Below are 16,366 nucleotides of genomic sequence, written 5' to 3'. Positions count from 1 at the left end.
ATAAATCAAACAACTGTCAATATTAACTATTTGCAATCAATTATCAAATATCATCAGTAAACTCCAAACACCTGCAAAGTACCTTCTTTTCATTAACAGCCCTATTTGTTAACAGGGGTCATATCTGGAAAACTTCTCATTTAGCATTCATTGGAAAGCCGTGGCAATCTTTATGGTGACATACAGGTCAGAGGAACTTTCATAGCTGGACTTGTGTTTAGTAGAAACTGTAGACCCTTGGCTGGCCAGAACACAGTTTGCAATCATGCAGAATTACCAGCCTTCCATCTTGAAATGTGATGAGCAAAACCCCTAGATTACGGATATTCAGCTAAAATACTATCCCTTGTAGTAGCACCTCAAAGCTGGCAGTATTATGAATGACACAATAAATGGACTGTCCATGACAATGGCCATGAAATTTATTTAAAATTTCAGATTAAGGCAGCTGCACCAGGTGGTCAAAACCCCCTTACAAGCAAACACTGAATTTTGTACAATTTCCCTGACATCAGTTATTAAAGTTAATTTCTACTGCTGAATTTGCCTAATTATATTTTACCCTGTAGGGGTAAGGTGATACGCTGTGTCTGTTGGTGGCAAAGCCTCAAGCTGGGTCTGAACCCAAGGAGCCACAATAATCTTACTGAGAGTTCTGCAGGTTGTGCAGAGAGCAGGGAGGGAGTGAGGCTCACACAGAGCACGCTGAGCCCTGAGTACAGACCCACACTCTGTGTAGTCTCAGCAGGAGGGGGACAAGAAGCCTCACTCAGCTGCACTGCCCTGTGCAGGGTCCATAATCAAAATGTTTGCTGCAAGGCACTGTTTGGAAGTATAACCACATATGACTAAAGCATACCATTATGTCTGTGACATAAAAATAGGCTAAAAAATAGTAAAAATTCCTAGCCAGGAAAATAATGTTTAGTAGTTTCTTTCTCTTTCTTTCTTTTTTTTTTTTTTTTAATAAATGTGGGACATTTTGTCTTCAAGATTAAGTCAGGTTTTGTTTTTTCCTCCTCTCTGGCATAAATAAATGCTTTCATATATACAAATGAGGAGAAAATGTGGCCTCTTTCAGCAATAATAACTATCTGCCTGTTGCTACCTTAAAATCACAGCAATCACATCTGGTAACTGCCCTTTTCTCATGTTTCCACTAGTTTTCAGACTTCCTCTTGTGGTAGCTTGAGACTGCGCATCTGGATGTTTCAAACATACAAAGGAATTGCTAGAGCAAGCAAAAGGGAAAACGGTGCTGAGAGTTAAGATGTGCAGATAAGCAACTGGTGCACTTTGCAGCTAAAGTAAGGGAGAGGCAGTGGGCAAAAGCTTTTTCCAAAGAGGAGAGTGCAAGTTTAGGCAGAATGAAGACTCACATTGGCTGTGGCTTCGTTTTTAAAGTACTATTCATCCAAGTATATCTTTTTAACAAAACTTTAGCCGCACCGTCACCAATCATTAAGTTTCCTGGAGACAGCACTCCCAAAACAGACAAAGAACTAGCAGTGGTAAGTGTTGGTTTCATCTTTGCTTCAGATTTATATTGTTGTTTCATAAGCAGATGTTTCTTTCTTGTTTCAGCTGAGGCTAAGGAATGACTGTAGCATTCTTTCCCTAGAGTCTCTGGAAGTGCTAGCTAGCTAGCAAAGGTATCAGCTTTCAAAAGTTAAAACTGGAGCCAAGTAATGTTTCCTCTCTTAAAATTTTTAAAGCCAGCAAAGAAAGTCAGTTTTTTGTTTTTTTTTTTTCCTTAGGTCTCAAGATACAAAATATTTTTAGTAAATCATCACAACTATAATCATACCATTGCAATGGTAAGAGGGAAGAAGGGCAAATAAGAGACATGTAATTCTTTTTACTTAAATCAAGTAGAAGTGAGGGCAGTCGAGACTCCCTTAATGCATGCATCACAGCTTTTAGAAGTGTGTTTTCCAGATTGTTTACCATGCGTTGCATAAACACAGCTTTAAGGGACACTACAACTGAAAGCTGGCTCAAATTTCAGAAGCCATTGTGACTAGTTTTGACTTTGGAAAACAATCTCATCAAAGGTTTAAGGACTTTTTTTTCCCAAATCCAATCTGGAACAAAAAAAAAGGAGTTTGGATTTCTGTGATATGAGCAAATTATAGCTATAACTCTACAGCATTTTATTCTAACCTTTTTTTAGCTCCATGGACCTTCATAAAAGTGACATTATGTGGAAGTCCATTTAAAGGGAGATTGAGATGGATTATCCTTATTTAGCATGTAAATTATAGACATTTCTCTTCTTCAGCAGTAAATCCATTTTAAGGAGGATTGAGATAAATTACTCTTATTTTAGGACATAGAGATTTGAAAGTTGGTCACTTCTCTTTAGGAGTGTGTATGCATCTTGGGAAAGCTTCCCAGGTTAAAGAAGGTCTGGGGGAGGGTAGAGAAAGAATTTCCAGTTGGGAGCTGTGTTGGAAAGTTTAGGAAAAACAGACAAACTGACCCAAAAAGGGCATTCCTCAGTCGTTAACAAAACAAATTCACCCACAGTTTTGCCCTAACAGCACAGTAGCCAAGGGCTGGGGGCAGGGGAAGTGCATTTGGGAGAGGAGAGAGGGGTCCCACGTGTCTAACAGCCATTTAACCACTCTTAGAGAATCTATTTTCTTAGACACAAGCCAGGCTTTTATTTAATAACTGCAATCCACATCTCCCCTCATCTCTGTTTCTTTCAAACAACCTATTTATTATGTGCACTCAGAGGAAAATTACAAGCTGGTTTAACACTGCACCACTTCTTTGTCTTTCTTGGGGTATTCTTGGGCAATGCTTACTGGCTGCATTTCCTCACACCTTCCATCAGAACAGCCCCAACACTCAGCATCAGAACACAAATTGCTATGTTGCAGCTGGACCCTGTTTCATTAATGGGCTGGATCAAAATTCCAGATCACCACAGCTCCCTGCTGACTCTGGGGAAACTGCATTTCACAGCCTAGGCCAAGATGTGGTTTGCATAGATATTACATTTCTTCAAGATTCTCTCCTCATAGAACAGCTGATCATGGTCATTTGTCATCTTCAATAAAATCTCCATTTTAGGAAAAACTGAAAGGGGTTAGCTTTTTATTTAGAATCCTATCAAGTAAAATTCTTTATCATGCCACAGATTATATTTTTGGTTGTATAGCTTGCTCCCAAGCCTAAAATGGCAAGAGCAGCAGCCTGTTTCTTCAGTAAACTTCAGTCCTGATATACAGTCTATATTATACCATGGTACATCATTGGGGGATGCAAGCAGAGGCATAAGAAAATCCATCGAACTACATGAAAGTGAAAATCAGGGTAAGAACCAAATTGGCTTGTTTGATTATGTTCTTAATGCATTTCACATCATTTCCACCAGGCCCCATTAACTGTGTGTAGACAGCAGCTCAGTGGAAGCTAAGATGAAACCACTCTGTGTTCCTTATTTGCCAGTGCCACAGTCTCCACTGGAGAAATACCACATCAGAAGTACATTACAAAAATCACAAAAACTAGCCACAGTCTGTGCTTAATCATGATGAATGGAGGACCTTCTGAAGGAAATGGTGTAACATCTTGATTAAATCCTTTTCTGAGTAAGCCCTGAACCATTTCCTATGCTGGGCAGATGAGGTTAGCCTGGACTTTGTGAGGAGAGTGGTGAAATCTAGGCTTGACCAACAGCAGGCATCAAATATCCTCTGCTTTATATTCCTGATGTTGTGGTAATATCCCCAGTCTCCTGGGTGTATTTCAGCAATTAATTAGACACATGAAACAAGGTTTCTCTTGGGAATACTTGCTGGCACAAGAACTTAAATGTGCAGTCATTTTGTCAGGCTTCTTGTAATCCTTTGAAATAGTTCTCCCTGAGATTCCTCGTGTATTTTTGGCAAATATACCTTTACCTTATTCAGGTGTTTTCCTATCTTGGACTTGTAGTTAATATTTGGGACACAATACCTAAAGGGTTTTCCTTCCTCGGCTGCAGATTGTTTTTACCAGAAAAATCAGTAACTTGCAACCTTCCTGTCTCACAGCACCATTGGCATCTCTCAGCTCTGTGCAGTGCCAAGCACCCATTTGGGTGCAGTTTGGGAGTAGCTGCCATTTCACATGGCCATAGCTTTTCTTTCACAGAGAGGCATAAAATACTGTAAACTCATCCTTAAGAGAAGGGGAAGAGACTTTAGTGGGTATTATTTTAGGTAGGAGATGAAAATAATGGGATTTGTGCCATCTTTTGGATCTCTTATGATCACTCTTTTTTAATGAGAAAGAACTTTTGTGAATTGCCACCATGGCCGTATCAGAAACATCAGTCTGACCATAATGTGCTGGAGCATTCAGTGGAGTTTTAAGTATGCAAATATTGATTGGCTGCAGTGTCCAAGTAACTGAAATGTTACCAAATACTTTCTTCCTCAGTTCTTTGAAATGTTTGGCTCAAAAGCAAACACATACAACATTCAAACAACTCTGTGTGGTTTGAATAAAGAATGGGGTTTTTCTTTGCAATCAATGTGGTCTCATTTGTGGGGTTGCTTTGATTTCTTGAGAAGTTTCTCAATAATCCAGATTCTTCCAACACCAATTACACAAAGTCTAAAACTGTAAGCAGATTTATACATCATAAAGAAAACAAAAAAAGACAAACCCATTTTTACTTTGTAGTTCTACATTGAAGCTCTATGCTCTAATAACTAAAAGCAATTTATTAAGTAAAGGTGATAGCTAATAGTGGAAATGACTGTTTAATTTTAGCAACATCATGTGATCAAGGATGCTTTGTGTCAATTAAGGAGATTCTGCTGGTCCCTCACTTACTAATAATAGTAATTTTGAAAACTTAAAAATTACAAGTAGAAAGTTAACATGGAATTGCAGTATTTATTTATTTATAATGATTAACTATTTATTTTATGAATTTTAAATTCTTTGTTCTGTGCTTTTTTCCCCAAGCAATACCTGAATAAATACTATGGGTGCCCAAAAGACAGTTGCAATTTATTTGTCCTGAAAGATACTCTGAAGAAAATGCAGAAATTTTTTGGGCTGCCTGAAACAGGAGATTTGGATCAAAACACTATTGAGACAATGAAGAAACCCCGCTGTGGTAACCCTGATGTAGCCAATTACAACTTCTTTGCAAGAAAGCCAAAATGGGAAAAGAATCATATAACATACAGGTACTGACTGGCACTGACTGGTAATGCTGGGTTCTGTTCATATATAACCATAGCACTTCCAAGACCCAAAGGCTAGACAAGACTCCTTGAATTAGAATCCCCTGGTGTTTGGATAACTACCAGATGCTTTAACAAATACCTCTGTGATTTCAAACTGTAATATATCAGGAAGAATCGTCTCAACATCAACTTTCTGGTTGTAACTAAAGAGATTTTGGTTTTACTCTTTGATCTGCAGCAAGCATCCTAAGGGAGTTGGAGCAGGAGTATCTCACCTGCCCACCTGCTCCAGGAGGATCACAGTATTTATTGATTGCAGAGACCAAACTCCTCTTCATCCTGCAGTCCTAAAAAGGAGATGATTAAATAAATTTTAAAATCAAGCAATTGTATTTCAGCTATATACAAATACAAGTTATAACAAGCCTACTGCAATAAGTTTGGCATGTTCTAATTTCATATTCTTCTGAGGAGTTAGGGACCAATACAGCTCTCATTGTAGTAAAAAACTCATTACTTTAGGTGGTCCATGAACAATCATTTACCACCAATGAGAAAAAACAGCAGATTTGTCTTAGCTGCTTGACTTAGTCTGCTGTTCCCTCACAAGTTTGGACTCCAAGTGTTCGTTGGGCTGTGACTAACGTAATAAACACTGAAAAAAACCGTGGCAGCTCTTGCAGCCCCTACTTGCTGATGTGCTCCCTCTGATTCTTCCTCTTTCTCCTTAGGCACAAAGTAGTTTCCCTCACTATGCACAGTCACAGCAGCAAAGAATTGGAAACTTGTCTTTAGTCTTTACATGGAAGATAAGCTATAATATAAGGCAGCAAGAAGTCCAATTAAAATATATGAAGAAGAAAGCAACACACTAGAGAGTTTGTCCCTTTCTCAGGTCAGGCCTACAGCATTATCTTACATGCTTTTTCTTCCTATTTCCCTGTGTATCCTATTGCCAATGTATCCCACACACAGGTAAAGGATCAGCATTCCACAAGGATGAAACAATATACAGTTAGAGACACAGGTGAGGGAGAAGGGCTGCTTTTCTGCTCTTATTGAAGGGCAAAACAATCCACACTTGAAACTTCCAGAATGTTACTGAGCTCCTTTTCTGGTCTCAGTGCTAATGCAAAACTCAAAATGTTTTGTGCAAGGCCCACTGCCATCCAGGATTTACAGCCTCTGGATTTATAATTTTCTTCTTGCTGCTGCATCAATTCCAAAAGAAAATAAACAGTAAGTGCAACATCTAAACACATCTCTGAATCAAAGGAAGTTGTTTAGATCTCATGTGCAGCAGTGTTACCTCTTAGCTGGTTTCACTGCTGGGTCTACTCAGCATGTTGAGCAGTAAACAACTAATACAGGGAGGATGTTTGTGTGTTACTTAACTGTTGCTTTTACCTCTAAGGATTATAGGCTATACCCCAGATTTGGATCCTGAGACAGTAGATGATGCCTTTGCCCGAGCCTTTCAAGTCTGGAGTGATGTCACACCGCTGAGATTTAACCGAATAAATGATGGAGAAGCAGACATTATGATTAATTTTGGCCGATGGGGTATATTTTTCTATTTTTACTTATGTTTTTGGTTTTGTTCCTTTCATTAATCCTCAGTATTAGAATGATCCACTCTCATGAGCCTTTCTGGCAAACCTTGTCCTAGTTCACACTTGGCTCATACAAGCTAAGATCTAATTTCACTAAGGCTTTCTTTTACATGAGAGAGAGAGGGAAGTATTTATACAATATCCTTACACTATATATATCTTTCCAAAAGAGAATTGCTAGGGGCAACATTTTATTTTTAAATTTACAAATCAGAAATAGAACTGAGACATATTGGTATAGATCTTCAGATGATGTGAGCTGGCTTCCTGCCACAGAAGAGAATGGAATGGCATCATACCACTTATTTATAGCTTTGTATGCTGTTTTCCAGTGATAGTGGTGAGAGTTCTAACATACTGGAGCTTAAAAATGGATTTGTGCCTTCCAATTTTGACTCCATAGCTGGTTTCCATTCTTTAGCATGGCAGAATGCAAGCTTTCAATGCATTCTTTAGCCTTGAAGAAATTAAAAATATGGATCATGAGCAGAACTATGGTTTGGGTGCAGCTGATGATGGGTGACTTGATTCATTTTCATTGTTCATGCCTTCTCAATTAATTTTGGTTTCCCCTGAAAAAATATTTATGGCTTTTCAGTGTAAACATGGGGGGTTTTTAACTTCTGGGCAGTCACAGAATTTTTAATACCAATGAAGATATTTGTGCAGCCAATTACTTGGGAGGTAGACTTTGGAAGTGAACAGTTCAAAGAATAACTGAACTCTTTGTAAAAGCCTTCATTTCAAGGTGGTTTTCATTGCTTTAGCTACTGATGAGTTGACCTCAAAAGCTGAAGAGATTCTGTACACTCAGGACTTCAGATCCTCATCCAGGCTGGCTCGGTTTGCAGAAAAAAAAAAAAAAAAGTCTTACAAAAGCAGAAGTGTTTCTGCTGGTTTTAGTACTTGCTGACTATAGCCAGCTCAGATACTGTGGGCAAAGAGCTGCTTCCATATTCAGTCATTCCTATCACTTTACTGCATGTCAGATTCACAGGGGCTGAGACAGCTGTGAGGTTTCTTCATTTTTAACCTTTCTCTTAAGCAAAGGATCTACTTTGAAATAAACGGGAGTAAAACACCTGATATATGTCAAAATCTTTTCCTTGACAACTGACACACTAGTCTCCTGAAGGGAATGAACTGAACTAGTATTAAGAGTGACACCAGCCTGAAATCAGTGTAGCAGAGGAGAGAATCAGGCCTGTGTATTTAGGGCTTCCGTTAAATGGCAAGACATCAGACCAAAAGACCAGGAATGATGCAACTGGAGATGCTGGCAGCCAGCTTTGATGCACAGGTCAGTGTGGTGGGAGAGCTATGAATACCAGGGCTATGCCCGTGCCAGCCTGCCTTACCCACAAGTGGTGTACTTCCAAGAAAAGCCTACAGTGTATTAACGTGAGAGCTGCTTAACCTGCTGCTGCCCTGTGAGCTGCCTGACTCTCAGAGTGCTTCAAGTGGAGGAGGGATACTCTCCTTCAGGGCTCACAGAAGCAAGAGCAAGCTGGCTTTCCAGTGCTCACTGCTGACACCCAGCTTTGCTTTCCTGCTGGGGTGGTGAGTATCCTGCACAAAGTAAAGAGCACAGCAGTGTGAGGTGCAGCAGAAAAGAGCAGCCTGCAAAGTGGAATCTGCCTTTACTTTCCAATCTCTGTGTTGGAGAGTGACACAAATTACCTGAAAATATCCCTCATCTACAATGTTTACTTTACAATTCCCTATCAGCTTTCATTGAGAAATAGCACTGTGTATACAGTCATACATCACATGTACAATTCTTCACTGTTCTTCACAATTTTTGCTTTCTTTCCACAATACTTATGAGATACAAAATACCATGTTGTGACAACTGCAGTACTGACACTTAATGTTCTTTGTAAGAACTGGCTGCTTCTTTTCTGGTTCAACCTTTCCAGCACAACCCAAACCAATAAATTCACTCAGTAGACTATTCTGCTGCTGTCTTGGATGGGAAAGTACACATGATAATCATCATTCATGTACAGACTCTGCCTGAGGTCATTAGAAACTGCTCTTTTTTGTCTGCTCGCTCCTGCAGAACATGGTGATGGATACCCCTTTGATGGCAAAGACGGTCTCCTGGCTCATGCCTTTGCACCGGGGCCAGGAATTGGAGGAGACTCCCATTTTGATGATGATGAGCTGTGGACTCTTGGAGAGGGACAAGGTACCAGACTTTTTCATGTTTCAGAACATATGGCCTGCTGGCTGCTCTGTTTTAATGCTGTTTCCGGCACTGCATTAAATTCTTTCACTGACTGACAGTAAATATTAGGAGGTGAAAATTCATTTATGCAATTTAAAATGTTTTCTACAACATGTTTATGTAATTCCTAATGAAATGTTACACAGGATTTCCCTTTCTGTTCCTCCACTATTACCCCATGAAAAACTGAATTAACAGTAGGCCTGATGCTGCATAACCTTCAGGAATTCTGTGAAAGTACAAAGCAATGCTTCAGTTCTCAGGGATTCAAACTACAATACCTTTAAGTTTATTTTCAAGAGGCAGACTGGTCAGTGTTTTTCTGTTCACATGATGATTAAGATGATTTAAGCTGCAGCTCCAGTTGCTAAAAGTAGAATCATCCACTTAAATAGGTTTTTAAATACTCATAGTACCTTATAAACATGTGGAATAGAAATCACACATGCTGATGACCAAAAAAAAAATTAACATCAAACAATAGATTAAGAACATCTTCAAGAATCTTTCACAGGCACTTTGCCATACCCTTAGAAGAAAAGATCTAGATAATATCACCTGAACTAGGCAAAAAAGGCCTAGTAGTTTGTAACCTGCTTTTTCTGCTTGAACTTTGCCACAATCATACATACTGATTATCATCTTGTCCTGTAAAATAATTTGGAACACTTAAAATAAGAATACAAACTCACATTTGTGTTTCATTTCAAATTCTAGCTTTCTCATCTGTCCTTCCATCAAAAAAAAGAATTGAACTTTAAAACCAAAATAGTCATCTTCCTTCTGTTGGGCTTTCTTTCACCTTCAGAAGAAGCACTAACTGGTAACTGTACTAACTGGACTGGTTCCCTGCCTCAGAGGCAGGAGGAAACTGTTTTCCCTATAAGTGAAAATACTGCACAAGCAACCAGTTAGTTATTGCCATTAAAAGAAATGCAATGGATAAGTGACTTATCTATGCATTAAAATATATTCCAGCACCAATACTGTATTCATAAGACTACATGTGACAAACTGAAATAAACCCCAGGATCTGAGTTGTGTCTGTGTTCCTACCCTGTCCCCCCATGCCACAGCAGATGTCACACACGTCCCACTGGAAACAGCAAAGTGGTTTATGAGGCACAAGGCATGTTCAGCTCATGTTCAGCTGCTGCCTGGAACCTTTGAAACTATACTGAATATTTTAGACCATATTACTAAAGAAACTAAATTACTAAATGTATTAACAGCATGTTTATAACTTTGCCTTGCCATAGTAACAACATATATATTTTTCTGGGCTGATTCTAACACTTCACCATGAGTAATATCCATGTAATTCTTTTAAAATTACCAGTTTATATTTCAGCTATGATCATCTTGCCAATAGAGAGACCAGCAGTATATTGAATTTCAAAATGGAAATTCAGACTGCATTTCTATATCAGTATCTTCCAGGAAAATAAGATGTCCAGAAACTGTATTTTTTGTATCAGTTGGTGGCTAGTTTCACCACTGCATTTGTTCTCTTTGTAGTGGTCAGAGTGAAGTATGGAAATGCAGATGGTGAATACTGCAAATTTCCCTTCTGGTTCAATGGCAAGGAATACAACAGCTGCACAGATGCAGGACGCAGCGATGGATTCCTCTGGTGTTCCACAACCAAAGACTTTGATGCAGATGGGAAATATGGCTTTTGTCCCCATGAGTGTAAGTAGACCAATGTTTCTAGTGATTCTTTTTCCTGGCAGACTGTTCCCTTCTTCTTTGCTCATCCACTTCTTGTGTTTTTCCCACTTCCTTTCATTTTAGATAAAGGAATGAATGTCTTTCAGAAATCGTAACACACCAGTATCTGTACTAAATTATTAGAGGGTCTAGGAAAGCTAAGACTGTACTTTAATTCTACCTTTCTGGAAGATGACCAGAACTCTCTGTTTCACAAGGATTTTATTTTATATTTGGAAACATTCATTTACAGATTAGACAACGAGTATAATGCTTCGTGTAGCCATAACTTTTTAAAATTATACACAAGATAATTTTTATTATTATCTTTCAAATGAATTTATAACAGTATGTTTCCTTTAAAAACAACAGGAACACATATTTCTGTGCTTGAAAATTTTGATGAGTCTTTACATCTTGAGGATATAACGTTTCAGACTATTTATTGGTATGAGTGTTAATTTCATCTCCTGTACATCACACAGTAGGAAACCTTTAGAAGAAGCAATTAAGTATAATTGGCTGTAGCCTACTGAGGTAATTTATCAGCAGTGAGAAGAGTAGAGAAGGTAAGGTGCTTTCAGCCACTTGTTCCACGTCCTGTTTGCCAGTTCCTGGCACATATATTAACAGACATTCCCAGTACTGCAGTTTCCCACACTCATTTATTTCCCTTTGTACATAACTGACTATTAGCTTTGGGCAGCAGGGAGTGTTTCATCACTCTTTTTACCTTTCATATCAAGCACTGGGTCAGTAAAAGTCCTGCCTACTACTCCTGGGTCATTAACAAAAATAAGAGAGTTTTGAAAGAGAACAAACCAGAAAGAAATGGTGCTTTTTTCATATTCATGCTAATCCTGCTTGAAACAATAGTACTGAACTTATTTATAATGTTATGGCTACATGCAGTCAGTACAAGGAAAGAGAATGCAGATTGCTGAAAGAAGATCAGTGATGCTTAAGCCTCAAGCTACCAAAATATGTTCAGGGGTTTGCCAGCCCAAGAATGCACAAGTAGAGCCCAACATGTCCCAGCACACAAGTACTGTCACACATGTACACGTATTCATATGTACATGTCTGAAAAGAAATGCATTTTTCAAAAGTTTGCAGGTATGTGTACATAGAAAAAGTTCAAAATAGGATTCTCTGGAATCCTATTGTAGCCAAACACTAAATGAATTCCTGCTTGACAAGTTTTGGGGTTTTTTCAAGCTCATTTGCAAGACTATACAGTTTCAAATACAAGATTACAGATTTTCTGCCTCAGGATGGTAGTGGTTTCCAAAGATAATCTGTTGTGGAACATATCAGTCTTGAGCCCTAATGCAGTAAAAAGTTATTCTTTAATTTCCAAACCCCTAATTGCCTGGTATAGATCACATATAGAGCTGGGATCTACCCTGGTGACAGCTATTAATACAATTACAGAGGATGAACAAGCAGGAGTATGAACTTTACACAGATTACAATTAATTTTTTAAAAATTTATTGTTAGTGGTATGACTTTCAGAATATTTACTTCAGCAGTAAGTGCTTCAGCAGTAAGTGTGCACATGCACATAACTGCACAATCTTTTTGGGGGGGAAATTTTGACATCTCCTTTATTTCCCACCTTTCCCCAAATCTCCTCTTCCTTGAATTAATTCTTTCAGCCACAAAAGAGAAAAATTTGGCTCATTTCTTTAAAATACTGCAAGCACTCAGATGCAGTCAGAATGAAGCCATGATTATAGGCAGCTGGAGAAATGGAGATCCACATACCCTACCCTGACTGATACACCCTTGTAAGATCCTAAAGTCATGCAAGGCTGAAAATGTAAGCAGTGGAGCACTGTCAGGGAGAGTTGGTTCTGAAAGTGATATTCCTGGAAATGCCAGTGTCAAGGTTTCTGAAATGGAACAGAAGGGTTTCAGCCTTTTGTTTCTGATGTAATTGTTTTGCAAGATCCATGAACAGTTATGCACAGATGTTTCTTATTAAATGCAGAGTGGCATTGTTCACTCATTATTCCAAGGCAACATTTGCTAAACCCCAGCTAATAAATTCAGATAGGGTAGGATTTACATCAGAGAGTCTGTGTTGGCGGCAACATTCCTGGTTGTTGGCCTTTGTTTCGCTCATGTTTAACTCACTGAAGTTAGTTTCAATTCTTCTCATTATAGAGCCACAGTGCATATATGGAAACATGTCTAAAGCTATGGTGCTGCACCAGGCTTTTCATAAGTTAGTCCCAGATCTGTACCCTAGTTTTGTAAACTGATTGAACTATTGTTTGTCAAAGCTGGAGGTAAAGCAGAAAGTTATCTACCTACTACACAAATCTTACACAGGTGTGCTGAACTTCTCCTTTGCCATATGGGATCAAGGGATCTTGGTATCTCTCATTTCCAAACTCTCTGACATTACAGGCAGTTTAGGCTCCTAACATTGGTCCTCCTGTATATAACAATCTGTTCTCTGCCTGTACCTCCCTCACACTGGTCACAGTTCTTGTAGGCTGCTGCCTGACTGCTCTCCCAGGCAGAGAACCCTCCTGAAGCTGCACCTACCTCCACCTTGGATCTGTGCCACAGGGGTTTAGCAGTGTTCCAGCCTGAGGTTTCCTGACATCACAACTGGTTAATTTTTCTAGGAAGAGCTAAAAGTGAAGTTCACATATTAGTAATGTCCAATCTGAATCTGCTCTCACTTCAGTGTGTCCTTACCAGTAAATTGCTGAGCTTACCATGATACAGAACAAGGCCCTTTAAGATCCCCTTACAAGTAAATTTGGCTTTTCTTTTGGGGAAACTGCCCCAGTCTCTAACTTTCATTTACATTAACGCAATTTTATAGTTAAGGGGGGAGAGGGGGGAATTGAAAACTTAATAAACCATTGTTGTTACCATCACATGATGTAGCCTCAAGCAAAATGAAAAACTGCATTCTGACTGTGGCTCAGAAAGGCAGCATGCAAAGTAAGAGACTGACTTTCCATATGGTTTTTGCAACTTAGCCACATGTAAGCCAATATAAAAAAGGCTATTAAAATGCAGAGTCTGCCAGACCTAGAGCTGGAAGCAGCTCATGGTGAGTGAGTCATCTAAACAACTCAGTTTAACTATGCTCTCCAATTCTATCACTACTTTTTTTAAAAAATAAAGTCCTTCTCCAATCACAATAGCCACAGCCCTAGTTAATGCACCTTTCCTATCTTAGTACAGTATCTGAGACAAAACCCAACATTTGCAGCTGAGTCTTTCTGGGAAGCACAGGGTGTGTTGCAGACAGGGCCCCTGTGTGGCTGTTTCCATGTCCAGGATGTAGAAGGATAGAATCACTCTCTCAGGCAGATCAGAAGTTCAGCAAACTTGTGTGTGTGAGCCAGGCCTGCAAAGCTCCAAATCCTCTCATTAGTGGGACTGGAACTTCTTTAACTTACTGGTTCATGTCCCTGATGCTGTGGCCAATTACTGGTTTAAGTTTAAAAGGCAAAATGGAGCATCTGTGTCACAATACTCCATTGTTAGAACCTTTTCCCAGTCACCCTTAAGCCAGAAGAGGTCTGGGGGGTTTATTTCAGTGCTACTGTAAAAAGAAGCTCACACATAAACAATGCCTCTTCCCACTGATGGATCAGACTAAGCAAAGGCAAACCCCCTCAAATCCTACACATAGACTGAGGCTGTAATGGCTGTTTAGTCATCAAAACCAACAGCAAAGTTAGAACTAACCTGCCAAGCCTTCCCACATACACATTTGGGTTTTAGCTGCAGCTTTAAACTGCATGAGAGAGAGGGAGGGAAAAGGTGCCCTTGGGCATCTTAAAAAAGGCCAAATCATGGATGCTTTACGCTGAGAATTCTAACAGATAAATCATTCTGCAGTGCTGTTCTTAAATCTCATGGGGAATTAGCATATGAATGCATGAAGGATTTTTTATTTCTGTTCAGTGCAAGGCCTAGAGCAGTTTGTTGCCTTCAGTTTCCTCTCACCAGCACATTGCACAACACAGACATTGTCCTACCAGAGAGGATTTCCAGTGATAGAGCAGCCAGGAGAAGACACAGTCAGATTCACAAGATGTTTGATACTCCAAGCCACCTGCATTTTCATGGAATTTAATTTGAACATACATTTTTTAAATATAAGCATGTGAGATTGTATCTGTCTTCCTCTAGATATTCCAGTAAGTTTAGCAAAATCCTAAAACCATCCAGAACTCTTGAGTCATTTTAATCTGTATCATTTTAATCCTTCATCAACAAGAAAGATACCTGGTTCTCAGGGTTGAGCCATGGGACCTTGTTTGTGCATATGAACAGACAAAAAATACTCTCCATCCCCTCCCCTCCCTCAGAAGATCAATACACAACCTTCAGGAACACTGACGAAGCAAAAGACAGAAGTCTCCAATGTTCAGCCTTGTTAGAGCAGTCATATTTGTCCTCTCTTGCTTATCTATTGAGTGGCTGAGCAGGGATTCTCAGAGATGAGAAGCAAGCATAGAGGAGGAACCTACAGGTTATTATCCAACTTTACTGTATGCCAGCATTTTAGAGAAACTCTGCCCGAAGCTGCCATTCTAGCTACTACCATCTCTGACACAAGGTAAATGAATCAGCACTGAGCTAAGGAACGAGTGCCTTTCTCAGAACCCTCTTTCTAAATGTTGTTTTAAGAAGGAATAGCAAGTTTGTGTTATGCATTTCTGTTAAGATCAATCAACCATTCCCTTCTATACACTTGTGAGACTGTAAAAGCCCTGGTCTCTCTTGCCAAAGCATTTCAATGCTGGTGTAAAACAGAGGTTCTGAGTGTGAAGTGCATCACACCTGCTGGGTGTCTAATGTCTGTCCAGACCCGGGCACATTCCCACAGGCACACTGTGGTTCCTTGTTGATACTGAGCCTTGTGTTCTGACATTTTCCCCTCTCATTCTCCCTACAGCTCTTTTTACAATGGGTGGCAACGGTGATGGGCAGCCATGCAAATTTCCCTTCAAATTCCAAGGCCAGTCCTATGACCAGTGCACAACAGAAGGCAGGACAGATGGATACCGATGGTGTGGAACCACTGAAGACTACGACAGAGATAAGAAATATGGATTCTGTCCAGAGACTGGTACGAGGAATGTTGCTTGCATAACACAGTCTAATTGGTCATTGTTTTAACAAGTCTTCTTTGGCACACTTTCACCAGAGCACACAAAAGTTGAGGAGTTAGACACAATTTCAACAGAGGTGGCCAAGGATGTAACTGGAACAGGAGCAATCTGTATAAACAAGGTGGTGTGTCACAGCACAGGTTTGTCAGGAATACACAAATGGCATTGAACATACAAATACATGGCTACCACTGCAGGATAATTACAAGCAGATTACGATTTGTTAATGGCCTTGGAAGAGAAGTCTCATGTGACAGAAGAAAGTATGAATAATATTTTAGCTTAATACCATTTACACTTGTAAAAAGAAATCCTGTTTAGTATGTTAAGCTTGTGTTAATAGATCTTTTCAGCAATTCAAAAGAAATAAGTGAAATGGTTTAGCCACAAAAATAGATTTCAGCTTTCTTCACAATTTTTTATACTTTTTAACTTGAATTTTACTACATAAAGGAACAAAAATT

At 39.3% G+C, this 16,366-nt stretch overlaps 1 protein-coding gene across 1 annotated transcript in view; it reads left to right on the top strand.

Annotated features, from left to right (window-relative positions):
• The first annotated feature begins 1,177 nt into the window (after window positions 1-1,177).
• MMP2 (matrix metallopeptidase 2) overlaps window positions 1,178-16,366 on the top strand; it is a 30,149-nt gene continuing 14,960 nt past the window's right edge. The window contains exons 1-6 of the mRNA XM_069026735.1: window positions 1,178-1,511; window positions 4,969-5,195; window positions 6,610-6,758; window positions 8,871-8,999; window positions 10,557-10,730; window positions 15,686-15,859. Coding sequence (XP_068882836.1) covers window positions 1,368-1,511; window positions 4,969-5,195; window positions 6,610-6,758; window positions 8,871-8,999; window positions 10,557-10,730; window positions 15,686-15,859 — 997 coding nt within the window. The 5' untranslated portion in view covers window positions 1,178-1,367. The remainder of the gene's footprint in view (window positions 1,512-4,968; window positions 5,196-6,609; window positions 6,759-8,870; window positions 9,000-10,556; window positions 10,731-15,685; window positions 15,860-16,366) is intronic.

This window comes from Aphelocoma coerulescens, chromosome 11 (genome assembly GCF_041296385.1).
Source record: "Aphelocoma coerulescens isolate FSJ_1873_10779 chromosome 11, UR_Acoe_1.0, whole genome shotgun sequence".
Taxonomy (NCBI): domain Eukaryota; kingdom Metazoa; phylum Chordata; class Aves; order Passeriformes; family Corvidae; genus Aphelocoma; species Aphelocoma coerulescens.
This window is presented reverse-complemented; position numbering and strand designations above follow the sequence as displayed.